Source organism: Pteropus alecto, unplaced genomic scaffold, assembly GCF_000325575.1.
Source record: "Pteropus alecto unplaced genomic scaffold, ASM32557v1 scaffold338, whole genome shotgun sequence".
NCBI lineage: Eukaryota > Metazoa > Chordata > Mammalia > Chiroptera > Pteropodidae > Pteropus > Pteropus alecto.
Window position 1 is genome coordinate 2,005,143 of NW_006441995.1, and position 20,327 is coordinate 2,025,469.

The following is a 20,327-nucleotide window of genomic DNA, read 5'->3' on the forward strand; positions in this document are numbered from 1 at the left end:
CCGCGCCGTCCTTGCCCCGCGTTCGCTCCGGCGCGTTGCCGGGTCCGCGGGGAGACTGAGCCTCGAGGGGTCCTCGCCCCGGGCCGCCCACCTGGCGCGTAATTCTCTACAGAGCGCGCGCCGCGGGGTCCACACGATGTTTCCTGCCCTGCTTTTACGTTCACTGCCCCAATTGCCGCTTCCTCAAGTGGTCGGGAATGTTTGTGGAGTTAAAATCCCATTTGATCCATTTTGCCTCTCCCCGGACACACCGTCGTGGAGGTTCTTTGCTGTCCCCGGCCTCCCTCCCTCCTCCGCCATTAACTCCCCCCTGACAGGGTCACTCCTTTTGCAATCAGGTCTCCCTCCACCCCGTCTCCACTTACACCTAGAAGCGGAAGGTGCTCACCCACAGGTGGAGCTAGGGCATCCCTTCCCCGTGATGTTGGTGTCTGGGACAGACGCCTACCCTCTTCTGGCGCGTGAATGGAGGTAGCACAGAGTTGGCAGGCTGTACAGCTGAAGCCTTGCAATTGTAAGTGCCCCCCACCCCATTTTATAGACAATCCTGGGCGTGGAGGGGTTCAGTAACTTGTCCAAGACCATAGAGCTGGCTGCGATAGCGCTGGAATCGCCTGAACCCATGGCTTTGCTCCTGACTCCGTGAGTCCTTTCTTGATGGTTCTTGACCTGTCAGTTATCCACCTGCTTATGATCCATCCATCCATCCATTCGTCCTGCCTGCCTGCCCTCGGGAGGCACAATGCCACAGAGAAAGGCCACTTTTTAACCGATCAGCTGGAAAGACCTTTGTGACGCTTATTCTACAACTCAAAGAGGAGTAAATGTGAGAGTAGATGTACGCAGAAGATAGGAAGGAATTGAATATGATATATTTAATTTGAGCTAGAAGGAAAGAAGCTTTGAGTCTTATTCCCAAGTTTAAAACTGACTTTGGGACTTGGGTCAAGTTACTTATCACTTTAGCCTCAGTTTTCTTGTCTGCAAAATAATAATGGTTCATACTTTCTGTGCACCGACCACTATTCTAAGTACTTTACACATACTAGCTCATTTAAGCTTCACCGATAGGTAGTACTAGTTTTGTCATTCTCATTTTGTTAGTGAAGAAACAGGCCCAGAGCCATTAAGCAGTGTCTATGGTCACACGGCTAGCAGGTGGCAGAGTCAGGATTTGGCTTTGGAGTTTGCTTATAACCACTATGCTGTGCCTCAAACTTAACGACCCTTTTTAGAGCGGTCCAATGTTTCATGATTGTTCTGTTTTGTCTCTCTCCTGGGCTGCTTTAAAATGCCCTCAGAGACCCTTGAGACTGAAGGACCCCAAAGAGTTGTAGTGGCCAGGAATTCCCAAACCTAGCTGTGCCTCAGAATCATTCCTGGAGCTTTCAAAGCACTGAACTCCAACCTCAGCTACCTATTCAGAATCTTCAAGGCGTGCTCAGTTTGGTGTCATTACTGTCAAAATGCCTGCAGTGGCAGGGAGCTCACCACCTAACATTTTGTTGCTGGACAGAGCTAATTCTCAGCTGTAACTTGCCTCCTTGTGACTTACATCTTGGTCGCAATTCTGCCTTCTGTCATCCCAGCAAATGTGCCTAAGAACACTTCCCAAAAAAATTAATGAGAAAGGCCAGGAACACCTACCTACCTCAGTACACGGAGGTGTTCCAGAGTCTCCAATGTTCTTATAACCCCTTTGTCCTGAAAAAGGAACCAAAGCAGGAAAACTATTGCAGTTTTGAAAGAGGAATGGGTGTGATTTGACAAGAAGAAGGAACATTTTCCTCGTGGGGACTGGTCTAGGGAGTTATTGGCTCTGGTAGAAGGAAATAGTGAGTGTTGTCTCGCTCACTTACGGGAGCGGTGAGCCCTGACTCTCCTATCCCTGGGAGAGGAAGTCCTCCTTGATTTTAAAAAGAAAATGTGAAATGGGGGAAAATAAAACAAATAGAATCTTGTGAGAAATAGCCCTCCCTTTAAATAGGCTTCCTTGGAGATACATAAAATGAGAGTTTCTTTTCCAGTTTCTGTCCTTGGCTTCACAGCCTTCTTTCCTTTCTCATTTTAGTTCTACTAGTTTTTCATCATTTATTTACTCCAAGTCATCTGTTTTTTAATGTTTTTAAAATAATACAAATAATAACTGAATACACTCTCATTCAAACAATAGAGAAGTATATAAAATGAATTGTACAAGTACCATCATCATGCACTATAATTAAATTTTCTAGTTTCTTTTGACAAATATGTAGATTGTTTTTGTTTTCCCTTAATATAAATACTACAATTAATATTCTTTAAAAGAAATACACACACACACACACACACACACACTATTGGACAGAATTCCAGAAATACTATTTCTGAATCAGAGGTACTGCATACTAAAATTTTAATAGATGGTGCCACATTGACCATGATAAAGTTGTACTTTTTGACCATCAGTGAGTAACAATGCCTCCTTCTTCAAACTCTTACCAAGGCTAGGTTTTAAGACTTTTTAAAACTTTGCTAATAAGACACATGTAGACACACAGAGAGACATACACAATTACTCTTTTTAATTTGCATTTATTTAATTATTAGTGGTAGTGTCCAGTTTTTCTTTTTTCTTTTTTCTCTTTTGGTTATTGGTATTTCCTTCTTTTTAATTTACTGCATATCTTGTTGTTTGCCAATTTTTCTACAGGATTGTTTGTCTTTTTCTGATTAATTTCTAAGGGCTCTTTATATATTAGGGATGGTAACCCTTTGCCTTAAGTATTGAAACCATTGTTCTGTTTGTTATTGGTCCAATTATAGCACTAAGATTCTTAAAATATTTAATCAGTATAGCAATCCTTGTCTTTATTGCTTCTGGGTTTCATATCATGCTCAGATAGATTATGCAAATTTCACTATGGTTTCTTTCACAAGGTGCACACCCCAGCACGTGTCTTGGATGAACAGCTTATTTCTTTCTGATAGTTTTTGCATAATGACATCATCAGGTATCCAGCCAGTTTGAAGAGTTTAGCAACACACCCACATTCTTGGGAAGCAAATGACAGATCGTACTGCTTCTAATGGGGATTATTTTTGATGGCAAAACTTCCCAGGAATAAATAGTTCCGTAGTGAGTAAACTGGAAGTGCCGCTGGAGAAGTGCACACTGATTCCTTTACAAAAGCCGCGTTTCATTACGCATGTGTATTTACACGGACGGGTGGTCAAACGCATCTTCATTTTGAAAACAGACTAGGTTCGAATGAGAAATCCTACAAAACGAATGGGTGGGTTTTCTTTTCTTTCCTCCCCTTTTCTCCACAGAGAAAGACAGTCAACAAAGACTGCAAATTAGGCAATATTCGGCCACAGGAAAAGTAGAAGGGCCTGAAAAGGAATCTGTTTTAGTTAAAATAAAATGGAAAGCAAAGAGAGAATGTGAGAAAATTGGTACACGTTTTTATTCATTTACCAGATATTTTCTGAAAGCAACTATGTTCTGGGACTGTGATAGATAGCAGAGAGTAAGACCCAGACCTGTTCCCAAGCCACTTACAGTCTAGCTGAGAATGATGGATATCTGAAAAATAGAAATAAAGAACAAATTTGGGGCAAAGACCAAGGGGTGCAGATGAGGCAAGAAAATATTTTTCCTTTCTGAATTCTGCTACTTCATGCTTTTCTGATTTCCTTTTCTTACTGGAAATTGGAAGTGGCCATGCTCCTCACTGTTAGTTGTGGAGACAGAACACCTGTTGAATGAATGAGAGGGCTGGGTGGCCTTTTTGGTATCAGAAGCAGAGCTGTGGAAGAAAACCCAACCTCTACTGGGTGCACCCCGAGCATCCACCTATGGGGAAAAGGCACCGGCTGATGCTGAAGGAGCTCACCAGCCCACCCGCAACACAGCCCTTGTCCTTGAGGGGATGCAGGAGAACCTGGCCTAATCCTGGATTTTCGTTTTGATCTGTATGAGAGGGCAGAAAATAGGGCGCGTGGCACTTCAGCACTCCATGTTGGGTCCTCTCTCTCTTCTGTCTGTTCTCTTGTCTTGGCGATTGTCCAGTCCTATGGCTTTAACTGCTATATATGCACTGAGGACACCTGAATTTATACCCCCAGCCAGGACCTCTCTCATGAACTCCGTATTGTGTATCCACCTAGCTCTTTGATATCTCCACTTGGATATCAAAATAAGCATCTCAAATTTAACATGTCGCAAAAAGAACTCTTGACACAGCCTACTAAATCCGCTTCTCCATTAACAGTAATTCCATTCTTCCAGGGGCTCAGCCAAAATTCTTGGAGTCATTTATGATGTCTCACTTTGTTACTACCCCTGCCAGCTCTAGCTTTAAAATCCCTTTGGAATGACGCCACTACTGCCATCACCCTGGGCTAAGCCAGCGTCATTCTCCCCGGGACTATTGCTGTGACTTCCTAACTGCTCTCCCTGCCACCACCCGCTTTAGTCTCTTCTCATTCCAGGGTCCTTCCTGTTCCATATAAGTCACATCATGTTATTTCTCTGCTTTAAAGTTCTCCTGTGGCTTCCACCTGGCTCAGAGTAGAAGCCGAAGTTTCAAAAATGTTTTCCCCATCTGCTCTTCCTCTCTGGGAGCCCTCCAATCTCATCTCCTGTCCCTCACCTCCTTGCTCACCCCCAACACCCGGCCCCTAAGCCAAGCACTCTCCCCAGGATCTTTGCACAGTTCTTTCCCTCACCCCCAAGATTTTCACCGTGTTAGTCAGGGGCCCATTTTAATAGATGGTGCCACATTGACCATGACCGGCAAACTTGGAATAGGATAACTCAAAAAGGATTTATGTATGAGCTGTGGAGGGGACACTGCATGGATCGTGCAGTGTCCCCTCCTGGGACTTGCGACTGCCAGCTCTGAGCCCTTGGTGTTTGTGTTTTTTCCACAGCATGAGCCTCTGTGCTGTCAGAAAAATTGTTCATGCAGAATTTCCCCAAGGGAATTCCATTTATGTCTCTGGGATGTTCCAGCTGCTGACTCTTGTTCTGCAAGTTTTCATGAACTTTATCAATTTTACCAGGTTTTCAGACAATAGCTAGGACTCACCGTCCTTCTGCAAGTGGTCTTATTCACTTGCGGAAGGTGGCAGCTGTCCAGTTACACCATAGGAAATAATAACCACCTTGCTGGTATGCAGGCAGTGACCACCATGTCATGGTTGTCACCTGCCCAGCATGTGTTAGACTGTGCATGTCAGACTGATGTAATCCGAACAGCTGCTAAAACTAATCTCAGATTCACAACCTGATGTATGTGGCACAATAAGGGAGGCAGGACTTCCAGACAGGACTGTCCTGGTGATTTGCAAAGTCTTTCCTGTGTTATCCAGACCATAGGAGTGTGTCTTTTATAAATACTTATATATTTAAATTGTGTTAGATGACAACTTTTCTTCCATTTCTGGTTGCCCTTAACTGGTAGGTAAGTTTCTCTGCCCAGATGACGTGTTTAATTTTTACGACATGTAAAATATTTGATTTGCTATGACTCCAAAGTTTTAGAAACATTTCAAATAGTCCATTTATAAAAAGAATACAAGGCTACATGCCTATCACTCCCTGAATTGTCTGCTTTTAAATTTACTAGATGAGATTTCCTTACGATGGTGGCATTTCGCATCCCTCGGGTGACACAAATGTAAGGAGACTGAGATACTGTATGTAGACTAGGACCGGAAGGATATTTAAACTGCACAGTGAGTGTCAGATGCTTTACTTTGACAGTTTTTCTTTGTCTCCGCTTTGGTTCTGAGCAGAAACTATTTTCTCTTAACTCTGTTCCTCTCCCCTGCCCCATCCCGCCCCACCAAGTCGTGACTTTGGAGTCCTATCCTCTTCCCAGTAATAGGAACCTATTTGAAGTTGTAAGTAAAGATTTTAGAGAAGTGTAAATGACCTGTTTGCCAAAAATACAAGTAGCAAAAAGCAATGCTTAAGAGAACATGAACAAAAGTTGTTGTTTAAAGACTTTCACTTTGTTTGCAATTGGGCTCATCTATAGGCAGGCTAGACCACTCTAGAGCATAATGTAATGGTTTGGTTTACTGTCTTCCTGTTGTTCCCATTTACCTATAAATATTATTTTTAAAAATAGAGAGTGTGGGTAGTGAGAATTGCTGAACTGGTTCACTGAATTCCTAACTTTTGATGAGCCAGGTGGCTAGACAAAGGCCAATTTTGACTTTGAATTGTTTCATTGCTTCTCTTCCTGATGAGTCAGAATTTGAAGTAGAAAAGTAAAATTTAATGCTTCCCCTAACATGTTTATTATTAAATTAAGAACTTATTAACCTTCTTGAGGTCATCCAGGATCATTGTTTTTGCCCTCAGATTGTCTTGTAGACAAAGGGCCTGATGGATCAGTGAAATTCTTTGGCCGATAATTTACAACCCTCTCCTAAGGCAAGGAAAACCGGAAATTATTTTGCACAATGAAACACTGTTTCTGTAGGTAGAGCATGTTCACTTTCCTCAGTGTAATTTTAATGAGAGAGACAGGGAAGAGTGAAGATGACTCCCTGATAAGTACTTAATTTAAATTTAGCTGTTTTGAGACTGGCATTTGTTCTCTTTCTAATCAGAGTCTGTTTTTTATATTTAACTTTTGTTTCTCTGCTTTGCCTTTCTTTACCAACCTTCGGTTGGTTTGAAGAATTTGGTGCATCAGTTATCTCCGGCCACGCAGCCACAGGGGCACGGAGCAGTAAGCATTCTTTGCTCACATCTGGGATCAGCAGCTCTTCTCTGGAGTGTGGCAGGTAGCTGGCTGAGCTAGACTGGACCCAGCTGGAGCAGCTGAGGTGACTCAGCTCTGCCTTCGGTGTTGCTCATTCTCCCCCTCAGTCTAATGGGGCAGCCCAGAGATTCCGTTTTCATGCCAAAGGTGGAAACACAAAAGAGCAAGCAGAAATATACAAGGTCTCTTGAGGCCTGGGCTCCTAGTTGGCACACCATCACTTCTGCCTCATTTATGGCCAGAGCAAATCACATAGAACAGAGAAATATACTCCTCTTACTGGGAAGGGGTTGGGACTTCAAAGTCACATTACAAGAGGCCTGGATATAGGGAGGTGAGAAGAATGGGAGCCTTTAATGACATGATCTAGCAAAGCTGGCTCCAAAAAACCTGCTCAGAGCTAAAATTAAATAAAATTTCCCATCTTTGTGATTTGCCCTTTCTCAGGAAAGCAGAACCTATGGCTCTCTCTGCAGTCTCTCAGGCAACATTCCTCTTGGCGTTGCTGTCCTTCAGAACTTACCAGAGCGAAGGTAAGAAGTTGAAAGAACAGTAAAGAAAAAAATCACATAGAGAAAAAATGAGGTAGTGGGTGCTTTGGAGGTAAGTTGCACAATTTTTTTTTTTTTTGGCAGTTACATAGAATTGGTGAATAGCAGTGGTTACCTTATTCTTGACCTTCCTAATCTCGATGCCTCATCTTACTAAGCCGCCCTTTAACCCTGACTTCCAGGTCACTAGGGCACTTGTGAGTGGGCTTCATCCTGCAGCACTTCATGGTCAAGAGTTCCTTCTGCACGGTTATTGGGGAGAGAGGGACTGGACCAGATCAGTGCCGGCCACCAGACTGGAATGAGCTCGGTTGTCTCTCAACTAAGTTTGTTCATTGAGAAGCGTTTAGTTCCAAGATAGTATTGCTAATTGCTGAAATGCTGTTGTTTATGGATTAAAAAATAGCATTTGTCACTTAGCTACCCCCCAGTGAGAGTCAGTAAGAATTCAACACTTCTAAAATGTTTATGGATACTTTGGTTATTACTCTGAACCAGTTTGAAGGTAGATTCTTAGACCTGAGAGAGTTTCTATTGGTTTATAAAGTTTGTGTTGCTTTCGTCCATATTTTACAAAGCTTTACATTTTCCTATTTTTGTGTTTATTCTTCACCATACTCCCTTCGTAATAGAGAGGACAGGTGCGTGCTGTTAGTAATTACCCGTACAATTCCTGACCGTGAGTTCATGAAAATGACATTTCCAAGAACTATCCATAGAACTTTTCAATTTTCCTTAAAACTCTGTGAAAAGATATTTGAAAATAAAAAGGAGAGTTTGTTCTGATAGTAGCTCAGTTTTCTGTCTGATATTCTTTTGGTTTGGATTTCTTTCTTTCAGATCAAGGGCACATGAAAAAAGTGCTACTTTTATAAAAGCTTCTTAAAAATCATAGTTTGATTGTTGGTTTCTTCCATAATCTGGAGCTGAAAGGTGGAAATTAGGATTTCTCATTTGTAGTATGTATGACCCTCCCTCTTTCTCTCTTACTAATACCTGAACATGACACAGCTAGGCTGAGTGGGTAGTCTATACCATAAAAATGTTTAGGCCCAGCTAGAGCTCCCAATTCCCAGAGAGACTTGTAGCCTCAACATCAGGCTTTTCAGAAAACCCCAGGCATTATACGAAGCTGTTAGCACAGCTCACTTCCCTAGTAAAGTCTCATTATCTGACTCAACAACTACTTACTGAGTACCTTCTACTTATAAGACAGTCTGCTTCGCTTTTCAGCTCTTTTTGTTTAAATCAGACATGTAAAAACCTGTTTTTCTCTCCCCAAGTCCTTGTTTCTGCCTCCAGCTTTTTCAGCCAAGCATGCCTGCTTTGCTAAGTAATCCTGTCTTTGTCTTCACCTGCACCGCTTGGATTTCTTGTCTCAGTTTCTGCTGCATGTGACCAAATACCCACTAAACCTCTCCACTGAAGCTAGTGATCCTTCCACTGGACCATCCAGCCAGGCTCATGTCTGAGACTTCATTTCAGATAACCTAGCTTCTTCTGACTAATGAGGCAGAGCCAAGGCCCACTTCCAGTTAGCCCTGGGCTCAGGTCTCTTATCAGCCAGAGTTCATGACTATAGCATTTGGAGGTATTTTCTTTCAGTCTCTTGTATGTATATACATATAAAGGGAGATAAAGATGTAAATACGTGGTTTTTTTATAGAAGTGAAGTTATAATATATACACCGGTTATATTTATACTTAAGTGTGTGTGTGTGTGTGTGTGTGTGTGTGTGTGTATACTTATTAAAGTATATATACTTAGCATAAGTATAAATACTTATTAAAGTATAGCTAGTATAAAATATATGTCATTGGAAAATATACTACATATACCAAAATACACCTATATTTATACTTAAGTGTGTGTGTGTGTGTGTGTGTGTGTGTGTGTATACTTATTAAAGTATATATACTTAGCATAAGTATAAATACTTATTAAAGTATAGCTAGTATAAAATATATGTCATTGGAAAATATACTACATATACCATAAAGACTTTAATATAGTATAATTAAAGCATATATAGATACTTTAATATATACTTATTAAAACAATTAATACAACATACAATGAGAGTTTTTAACTTTGATGTTAAATGTTCTTCTAGAAATAGCATTGTATTTAGTGGCTGTGTGGTAGTCCATCTTATGAATGGACTGGAGTTCGGGAAAGAGAGAAACAGGGTGGAGAAAGTCCAAGGAGAGGCTGTGACTAAATCCAGGTCAATCTTATTCTGGCAGTACTGCCTTTTTTTGGCAACACTCCAGTACAACATAATAGAAAGAGAGCTGGGCCAAGGGCCAAGAGCCCTGGGTCTGGTCTAGTTGTGTAACCTTGGGAAAGTCACTTTCCTTCTTCTAGCCTCAGTATCCTCATCTGAAAAATAATGGGATTAGACTTAATAATCTCAAAGGTCCCTTTGGCTGTCTGACTTTAGCTTGGAATTTCCCACTGTTTCCCAAGGAAGTTTTAGATTTCTCTAGACCATGTTATTTTTGACTGACTGATGTCTCTCAAGTACCTGAGTCACTCAACACTTGCTGATAGCATAAGTCAGTGTCCAGAGTTCCCCTTTTATCTAAAGCATCATACAGCAGCTTTCTAGAGTTTCTAGAAATAAAGCTGACACTGGTAGTTGACTCATTCATTCGGCAACCAGTCACTGAGTGCTCTGACAGGTGTGTTACTGGTCTTAGTTTCACTGAGCTAAATAAGAGTCACCCTTGTTTAGCTCACAGTTTGCAGGGAGACAAACGCAGAACAGATTATTGCAGCATGCGGTAATCAGTGCTCAAACAAGAGCTTAGAAAAACAGCCACAGGGAGAAGAGAATGTCAGGAACAACAACTTAAGGTTTTAGTGAGGAGTTGCTTGTCAGGCACTTAAGACCTCATGGAGATCAGCATTTGAAATCAACATTTGCTATAGGTAAGACATGCTGGCGACAAGAGTCCATTCAAAGATGTACAGGCCTCAACCCTGTCCTCCAGGAAATTTGAATGTAGAGTGAGACTGACAGCAACAAACTACCATACAGGCAAAATGAAATGGGGGCAAGGAAAGATGGGATGGTTTTGCATGCACCTTGTTTTCTCCAGTGCTATTGTTTCTGCACTTATTAGAAATATTTTCCCCTATTCCATAAGGGACCTGCTCTTTCATCTTTCCAAATGTCCTTTCAGTTAGAAAAATGAATGTTTAGAAGATGATGTCTGCTATACGACGGACCATCAGATACCAGTTGGTTTTATCAATACAGTCTTAATCTTTTCAATCTTTGCACCATGTCTAGAGATGGGATGTGCTCGTACTTAATAGCTATTTAATAAACAATGAAATATTGACTTTCAAAAAGAAATATTTCACTTTTGATTTCCAGAAATATGAAATGTACAGCTAAAAGTCCTGTTTCTTTATTCAGCCTTGCTATAAATTTCTAAACCAGTTATATTATCCAATAAAGTGTCCTTTATTATCTCATTGTTTAATAATTTAAATTTACATTTGTTTAACTTCATTATTGTTTGTATTGTTTGTTTAATGGTTTAGCAATTGATTAACTTGCTGTGTCTTGTTGAATAAGTCATTTCATTCATCTAGGTCTTAATTTCTTCATGTGCCAAGTGATTTCTAAATTCTCTTTTAGCTTTTGAAGGCGTCTGATTTTAGAATGCACATGGGACTAATTTTTTCAAACCTAAACAGTGATGACATTGAACAGAAGTTATCTGTGACTATTCACTTATACTCCTACTAAATGTTATTTCATATCTTGTTTTGCTCTTTTAGTCTTATCTGAACCTTTGCTATTGACCCCTGAGTCACTGAAAGTTTCCATCAATTCTACACAGCAATGTTTGCATTTACAATGGCGTATCCACAGCCTTACTTATCATCAGGAATTAAAAATGACTTTTCAGATAGAGATCAGCAGAATTAAAACATCCAATGTCATCTGGGCGGTAAGTTTTTTTCTGTAGATTTAGAAAAATTGTCTGGTGCCATGATTTATCTTTTATAACCTCCAAAAAAATCCCAGTATGGAAAACATTTTAGCAACACAAAACGGTTTTCTTATACGATTGCATTTCTGTGTTTTTAGTTAAGAGGATCCAAGACAAAGTAACATGACAGCTTTGATTTGGTAAGTTGGGTAGGATGTTTTACGAAAATAGAGGTTACTTCAGTTCTGCTCTGCCCCTAAGAAGGCTGTTGGGTCTGAACCTGTGAGTACTTACTTCAAAATTCCATGAAGATCAACCATCTTATTTCTCTTCCTTCTTTCTTCCTTGCCCACCAGAGAGTTTCCTAAATTAGACTTAATAGTTTGGCATCATTTTTCTTGCCAGCATGGCTTCCAGTCAGTGTCTTTGCTTATACTGTGCTGAAATGCAAGGATAAATGACTCCTAGCACTTTAATGTTCTAGCCAGCAAACAGCTTCTTCATGGACCATGTTGGAGAGGGACTTCCGGTGTTCTTTGTTGCCTCACATGTGGCTTTTTCTATAACAAATTAAATTAAGAAAATCCTAATGTCATACGCTTTTGCCTTTGAATTATTTGAGATAGATTTTTCTTTTGTCTTGATTCCAATCATGGTTGTGTCTGTTTTGCTTGATGTTTCCCCATCTAGTACGTTGGGACAATGTGGTGGTTTCTCTCAATACCATTTATAGACTGGGGAACCTTAATAATCTTTACACACATCCTGTTCACTCATTATGGTGGGATTTTGACGGACAGTGGAATGTTTTCTCATTGAAGGGGAATGGAGGATTTGCCTAGAAGAAAGAGAAACACAAGTTTGTGTCATTGCTGGGGACCTCCCTCAAATGGCAGTTCCCCACAATGACAGTTGTGTGGTTTTCTGATTTTCAACAATAACAATGTCTGTGGACAGCTGTCCACCTTCCACCATCAGTATCCCATTATCCTACCTCCTACTAATATTTTTTTTTATTTTCATATTCTTTGTATTTTTGATGAATACACTGGTTGTTGATTTGAACATAGTAAACATTGAGCAAAGGTCATAGTGAGGCTAAGAATTGTCTAAAAAAAATTGAGAGAAGCACTGGAGGAACTTGACACCATCAGTAAAAGTGACATTGACCACAGACCGATGGGTCTCACTCTTTATTTTCTAAAAGGCAGTTCTTCCTGTTATCATGTTAGGGAAGATAATGATTGCCATAGACCAAGTGGGTCCCATTCTTTATTTTTCTAACAGGCAGTTGTTCATATCTATTTTCATGTTGGATTCATTTAACAGGTCTCTTTTCAAAGTAAAGAACCTACTTCTGTAAACTCCTGAGGCTCAAGATCTTCAAAAGTAGAATTTTGCAATGTCCGTTGTATCATCCCCATAACACCCAGCCCTGCCTGACCCCAACAGAGGAGAAGACCAAGGCACAGAGTTTGTTGTGCGGCTCAAGGGGACAGAGCTAGGGCGGTATCATCCTTCACTCCACACCTAGACGGGGGTGATGGCCACATGCAACCTTCCTGGGTCAACAGTGGCCAAGTCCCAGGATAAATGACGCAATGAGAAGCCCTTGTATGAACCACTAAGGATTGAAGCTGAGGGGAGACATAAGGTCCCCTCCAGTTAAGGGGAAGGATGCTAGCTGAGAGAGGCTGCTTCTGTCTAGACCATAATCTCCCTTTCATTGGGTAGTTCCCTGTAATGCAAGCCTGGCAGGGCATCCTCCTCAATCATGCCGAGAGGTAGCAGCTCTCTAGACTCATGGACGATTGTGTTCCCAAACAAGCCAAAGGAAAAGCATTTTGATCCAATGGCTTGCAGCTGGACCAGGGATGCTGAGCTGCCTCCTGAACAGTGCCAGCCACTCAGAGCCTTGCTGGCAGCCACAATACCTGCTCTCGCCCTGGACCAGGTTCTGACTTCGGCCTCTTCAGCCACTTGCTTTATGGTTTGTCAGAGGTAGGAGAAGGCAGAATATAGTAACAGCTCATGCTTGGAAGGAGGCCTGCAATGCGAGTCAGTCAGGGATAAGCTCATATAGGAGAAGGCAGAATATAGTAACAGCTCAAGTTTGGAAGGCCTGCAATGCGAGTCAGTCAGGGATAAGCTCATGCCTAAAGACTGAATCAGTGACCTCTGTTAGACCTCTGTGTAAATGTAGGTGCCCGTTTCTTGTGACTTACCATGTCTTCTGGGCCAAATTAAATTTGCCACTTCAATTAATAAAAACAGCCCAAACACAATTCATCACATTAAAAAAAAAAAATCACTGAATTGATATTCAAGGAAAGTTTTCTCTTCTCCATTACAAGGCCATAAACACCACAAGGCACAAGTTGTGGTTAGACAGATGATGCCACACAATCAGTATCTGAGAAAAATAGAGCCCACTGCATGTTAATGAACTGACGAAATCATTCAGCACATAATTTTAGACCGTGGGCCCGGATCTGGGCATTGTACAAGGCGTGGTTCTCTGAGGAGATAAACACACAAATAAGGGTACCCTGAATGTGAGAGGTGTGGTGCAGGTCCCTGGTGAGGGGCTGTGGGGTTGGGGTCGGGGTTAGGCCTGACCTTCTCCAGCATCTCCAGCATATTTTATTTGAGCCAAAATATGTTTTTTATCCTGAGATTGGTAAGAAGGGGAGTGACGGGATTTGGTTGGGAGTTTTTAAGAAGCCCACTCTGGCTGCACAGTGGAGAAGAATTGGGGGACCTGGGGAAGGTGAAGGGCGACTAGTATGAAGCAGGCTGTGGGATTGGTCCAAGCAGGCTGTGGGAGAGGTCCCTGGAGTGGGTGGCAATACTGGGGACAAGAAAAGTGGCCAAATTCAAGAGAGATGTAGGAGGTTAAACCCAGTGTGTGGCTCATTGATATTATAAAAAGTTCACCGTTTTTGATATATAGTTCGTTTTTTTGGTATTGGCTCTTAAATTGAATCATACTTAAGCTAAATGTACTAGAGATTGCTCAGATTAAATAGTGAAAGTTGCATGAATTAGGACCTCAGAATTTGTAGTTAACAAGATACGTTTTGTAATCTAGAAATTAAGCAATTCAGTAAATTAAAATAAAGGATAATGTTTTATAAATCACAGTTCTGCATAGAGTGCAAAAGGGCATGCATGGTTCGGTGCCGCCCAAGTAGACTAAGGTGCTCTCACTCTAGAGCTGTATTTGGTCCTGCCATGGGCACTGTTTAAGGTTAGCAACCTGGGAAAGGGAAAGGTGTAAGTGGAAGAAAGGCCTCAGAGTTTGCCAGCTCCAGGCTGTGTGTGACATGCATGTTGCCCCATCCCTCTTCACTGTGAGACTTGCCATTGACCATCATTGAGTCAGGAACACAGTCACAAAAGACATGCCAACAACTATACACACTATACGGGAGGGCTTCAGGAATAGGGGAATGAGAGGAACTCAGAGGAAAGAACAAGAAAGACTTCATGAAGGGGATACAGCCTGGGCTTGAAGGATGGGACTAATTCCCAATGCAGAAGGAGAGTGGAGTCACTAAACCAGAGACACTGTGCGAGAAAACACTGTGATGGAAAAGCATCAAGTTATTTCCAGGAGTGTGTGGTAGACCACTGTGTCTGGAGAGCACATTTGCAGATGTCGATGAATGACAGGGTAAGGTGTAGAGGAGCCATTGAAGCTTATTGAATTAGAGAATGAAAATACCAGGGTCTTAGAAAGAATAAGACTAAAAAGCTGCGCCAGAAGACCAAATTGCAGTTCAACTTGGACGAGCATCCCAAAAAACAGAATGAGACATTCCCATGTGATTGACATCTCTAGGGACTAAAAATTCTTATATATGGACCTCAAGGGAGGGGGTATGGTCTACATGGCCACCATATCTGAAAGGGCAAGAGACAAAAGCCACGGGAGACATGGACAGCCATCTGTTGACTTCTGGGAGACAATGGGACTCCCCGGCACCAGGAAGGATTGCCTTCTCTGCTGAGATTTGGCCAACCTGATCTGGCCCTGGCTAAAAATGAATATAAAACCATACTCATCAATCACTTATTTTTAAAAAGATGACTCAATTAATTCTGTAGTTTGCAAGAATTTTCTTACCAGGTTCTATGTGACCAGCACTGTGAGCACCTTCTATCTCTGATCTCTTCCTCAAGACTTGAGTAGCTCCCATTTTTTTCTCTCTTGTTCCGCATGAATCTCCCAGAATTGGAAGGCCAGAGGGAGTGAGAGCTGAGTTTTTCCAAGCATGAGGCTACGGCTGGTTCCTTGCTGAAGCATCGACGCCCGGGGAGCTGGCTGGTTGGGAATGGACCACGCTTCCACATAGGGTGGCATTGCAGTGGGTGTGTGCTTTGGGATCGGTCTCGTCAAGCCAGTTTCCAGAACGGCATGGCTATGTTTTCAAATTTTCCTCTTTACTGCTAGGAGAAGTATAGCACCATTGTGAAGTGGGACCAAGTTCTGCAGTGGAGCTGGGAATCTGAGCTCCCTTTGGAGTGTGCGACGCACTTCGTGAGAGTGAGGAGTACGGTGGATGATGCCAGGGTCCCTGAGCCGAGGTTCTGGAGCAGCTGGACTTCATGGGAGGAAGTCGATGGTAAGAAAAGAGGTGATAAGAGAGTGAAAGGATTTAATGTTTAATGTTATTCAAGGATCAAAGAGTCAAATAGCAGAAGTCCCCTTTGAGGAACTGGTAGACACCAACGTTATTTTCCTTTGGCTCACATTGGAACTAAAAATCATGGGTGTGAAACTTGCCACCAAGAGGCTGACATCTCAGGTTTGGCCTCTGAATTATTCATTGAGTTATTGTGTAAATCCAGACAATTTTTACATATTTTCCAAACATGTGAAGTGTGTTCATTATAGCATGCTAAGTGAACAAAGCAGGACATAAGTTGTACATATGTTTTTATTAGATCAACACACAAAACGTGTATGTATCCAGAGCAGGAGTTGGGAAGCTTTTTCTGTAAAAGGTGAGACAGAAATATTTTAGACTTTTCAGTCTCTGTCATGACAATTCAACTCTGCCATCGTAGCACGGAAGCAGTCACAGGCAATAATCAGAGTGGCTGTGTTCCAACGACACTTTATTTACAAAAACAGATGGTGGGTTAGAATCGGCCCATCGGTCACAGTTTGCCAATAATCCGTAATGCAGAGAGAGGTAGATATATATGGAAAAATGAAAGCAGTTTTTTGAGTAATGAGATTACGGATAAATATGTTTTTAATATCTATTAATTTTGAGAATTTAATTTTGTTGTAACTAAAATTCAGAGTGAGTTTTGCCACCATTTCTTATGTGTCAGCTAAACTATAGGCCAATGGCATTTATTTTTCTGCCAGATTATCTGAAATTCCTGCCAGTAGAACCATTTCTTTGTTAAGTGTTTACACCAATTTATTTAGTAACTCAAACTGATAACACATTAACCCATGAATAGCCTAGGCATTAGTTTAATACTAGAAGTAGAATTAAATCTACATTCTAGTCACTGTTTTAGACAGTATACATATTAATTTAGTCTTTACACCAGCCCTGCGAAATATGTAGTAATTTTATTCCTATTTCATAGGAGAGTTAAAGAACCTCTCAGACCACTAAGTGTCAAAGGCAGAATCCCAGCCAGGATAACCTAGCTCCAGAGACCATGCTCTTAACATTACAACCTACTGCTGAAGAAGGGACATATTCACAGACAAAATAGAGATGAAAAAGATAGTAATGAGAAATAAAGAACAATGTTATAAACAACTTGGATAAAAATAGACTAGATTTCTCAAAACTGTAACCTTCAGGCTAACTCAAGAATAAATGGAAAATCTGATTATTCCTATCCCCCAAAGCACTGGTTCTCAACCATGGTTGCACATTAGAATCACTCGGGGACCTTAAAAAAATTCCCATGCCCGGGCCACTCTGCATGAGTGACATCATATTGGTGATGGGAATTTTAGTGACCTGGTGGCCAGCAGCCAGACTGCAGTGGGCTGAGTGGTGAAACTCAAGTGATGGCAGCTCCTTCAGGGAAGCTGGCTGGGGAGGGGTGGTTGGAGAGGTGACAGGAGGCATGCATGAGGGGAGGATGGTGAGTCTGCTTAAAATGGAAAAGACCTGAGGATTTGTATATGCTGATGAGCCATACAGAAGGAGAGGCTGAAGCAAAAGAAGATACGTGAATGGCTGGCATTTCTGAGAAGGTGGGAGGAAATGTGATCTACAGGACAATTTAGAGACTGTGCAGGACACATGGCTTTGGAGCTGGGCAGACCTGGCAGGTGTGACTGTGGCTTTGCCATTTGAGTGAAATTGGTCTCAGTCCTACCTGTGCCATGGTTGTGAGGGGGTAAGGATGGCATGAGATAATGGACAATTCCACTTAACACAGGGCCTTCCACATGGCTAGGATCAATAGGGCAGCTACTGTTGTCATAATAACCTAACACCAGCAATGACACAATAACCCTCAGTGGTCCCATAGTAGTCACAGTAACGGAAGTAAGAACAGTAACAGCAGTATTAGCATAATAATAGGAGAGAGAGTGCAAAGGATTGTTTTGCATGCTTTAAAGTTTATAGGTTGGCTGTAGAAATTTAGGCTTCTATTTTCTCTAGGAGGTAGAAGAAGCTAAAGTTATCTGTTGAAAGAGAGATATGAGAGGTGGCTGGTTTGAATTTTGAGTGAGATTCTAACTAAGCTCTTTTCTTATCTTGTAGTTCAGAATTCTCTTGGACATGATCCACTGTTCGTTTTCCCTAAAGATAAGCTGGTAGAAGAAGGCTCCAATGTCACCATTTGTTACATTTCCAGGAGCCCTCGAAATAACATATCCTGTTATTTGGAAGATGTACAGATATATGGAGAACAACTTGATCCAAATGTGTCTGTGTTCAACTTGAATAATGTTCCTTTCATTAGGAAAAGGGGGACGAATTTCTTTTGTAAGGTGAACGAAAGTGATGTTATAAAAGGCATCGTTCTCTTTGTCTCAAGTAAGTATGCACGTTCTCTGCACCCTCTTTTCCTGTTTCCTAAGGAATAGATGGAACTTCCTTTACCAGAAAACAAGTAAACATTTCCACGCATGGTCTCAATTTTCTTTGGTTTCCCAAACCTTCTAGGAGAGACTCAGGATAAGATACTCTGAAGCAATACTTCCAGGATTTCCTGTTGTCTTCTTGTCCTTACTGACAACTGTAGTCCTAGAAACCAAAAGTGTTAAAGGGGAGAAAGTTCAGGTCATGACCTGGACCACGGGGAAAATATCCTGCTTTGCCTTAGCTATGCTGGAATTACCACAGGATTGAGCGGGGAGGAGAGGCCGCAGGTCGGAAGACAGGGAGGCCGCCACGGTTGTGGTCTGGAGGACCGGGGGTTGAGTCTTCTTCCCGTGCCAAGTTTCCTGGCCCAAGTTTCTTGGCCAAGTTTCCTGGCCTTTCTGAGCTGATTTTTGCCTCTGTGATGGGATGATGATGGCTGTCATGAGGGTTAATGAATGTGGACAGGTCCTGGCCCTGGTACAAGAGCTGCACATAGTAGGAGTTCAGCAGATGACGCCATTGCTGTTCTTAACTGGCTGTGGAAATTTCAGGGCCTCCATGGGTGGTAGCAGTGGAGAGGGAAATTACGTTTTATGTAGGTCTGTGTGCGCATACCCAGTGGCTTCTTGTGTTTCATCTTGAGACCGCCCTTCTCTGCACAGAAGGGCAAAATCTGCAACTCTGCCCTCCCTGTTCCCCCGACAAAGTACAATTGGAGATTGTGTAGTGGACATCTCTGGGCTCTAGGACACTTGGTTCCTTTGTGCTCCTTGGAATGGCCTCTAAGAACAGGGTGACTCAGGGGACTTGGAGATGCTGCATCATTCCTTGGAACTCTCAGCTCCCAACTGCTGACTTTAGCAGGTTCCCCAAATCTGATTTCCTGGCATCCCAAGCATAGCCCCCTGGCCTCTCTCTAAGCCTCAGCATCTGAAATGAAACACCAGGCAACACTGACTCTATTCATTCATTCTTTCACTCACTTGGTCTGTTATTTGGTAATACTTGTTGAGTGCCTACTAGCAGGCTCTGGGGACACAAGGTTCATCAAATAGACTCAGTACTGACTTGCAGAACACTGATCACCCATCTACCACGATACCCCAGAAAAGCACAAGGGAAGGAAGGAGCAGGGACCAAGATGATGAAGCACCTGAAATGTGGCTTCTTGGAGCTGCTAATATATAGGCTTCCATTTAAGTGATCCTTTCGTTGTTCAGAGGAACTCTGTGGCCTCAGACCCCAAACGGAGCTTTCCATTTTACTTGTTTTTCCAATAAAGGGTTTTAACTAGCTCTTTTGTCTGCTTTTCTTTGTATGGACAGAAGTACTTGAGGAGCCCAAGGACTTTTCTTGTGAAACCCGGGACTTCAAGACTTTGAAGTGTGCTTGGGATCCTGGGACTGACACTGGCTTGCCTAAATATTCTTTCCAAAGCTACAGTTTATTTGAATCGTGAGTTAGCTCTGGTTATGTTATTGACAGATTCTTCCTTGTTTAAGCTGCTTGTGACAACATAACAAAAGCCACATTTAGATGTTGCAGAAAATTTGAACAAATGTTTTAAAACCACCTGCCACTGTTAGAAGGAGATCTTTAGCTGGTCACAAGTGTGTAATACTTGTGTGTTTCGTTAAAGGAAAAGGTAGCATAAAAGTGCTAAGACAAACAGTTAATGGTTAGTCTTGATGTGAAAATAGTTTCATGTTTTTCAATAACAGTTTCATCATTTCTAACTTTTTACCATATCCAGAATAAATTAAGGAGAGTTCTCACCACCCACAAGAGGGAGTCAGTGATTCGTCATTACATAAATTAAACTTGTCGAAACTTCTCCATTTCAGCGTTTGTTGGTGATGGATGGATGCTATTGTGTGGAACATAGTTTTAAAGCCACTGAGTGTGCCCTGAGGGAGACAGGGATACACATCTGCGTTGACAAAAGTATAAACCCTGAAATTATTGTTTTTTGTTTTGTTTTT

General features: G+C 41.9%; 1 protein-coding gene across 3 annotated transcripts in view; it reads left to right on the forward strand.

Moving 5' to 3' along the window:
• The first annotated feature begins 386 nt into the window (after positions 1-386).
• OSMR (oncostatin M receptor) overlaps positions 387-20,327 on the forward strand; it is a 38,302-nt gene continuing 18,361 nt past the window's right edge. Inside the window, exons 1-6 of one of the 3 annotated variants that reach the window (XM_006919500.3) lie at positions 387-514; positions 7,212-7,297; positions 11,112-11,284; positions 15,723-15,894; positions 18,022-18,297; positions 19,671-19,800. In XM_006919500.3, coding sequence (XP_006919562.1) covers positions 7,225-7,297; positions 11,112-11,284; positions 15,723-15,894; positions 18,022-18,297; positions 19,671-19,800 — 824 coding nt within the window. In that variant the 5' untranslated portion in view covers positions 387-514; positions 7,212-7,224. Of the gene's footprint in view, positions 515-7,211; positions 7,298-7,347; positions 7,368-11,111; positions 11,285-15,722; positions 15,895-18,021; positions 18,298-19,670; positions 19,801-20,327 lie in introns of those variants that run through there. The other 2 variants (XM_006919499.3, XM_025052152.1) reach the window with 2 other exon arrangements.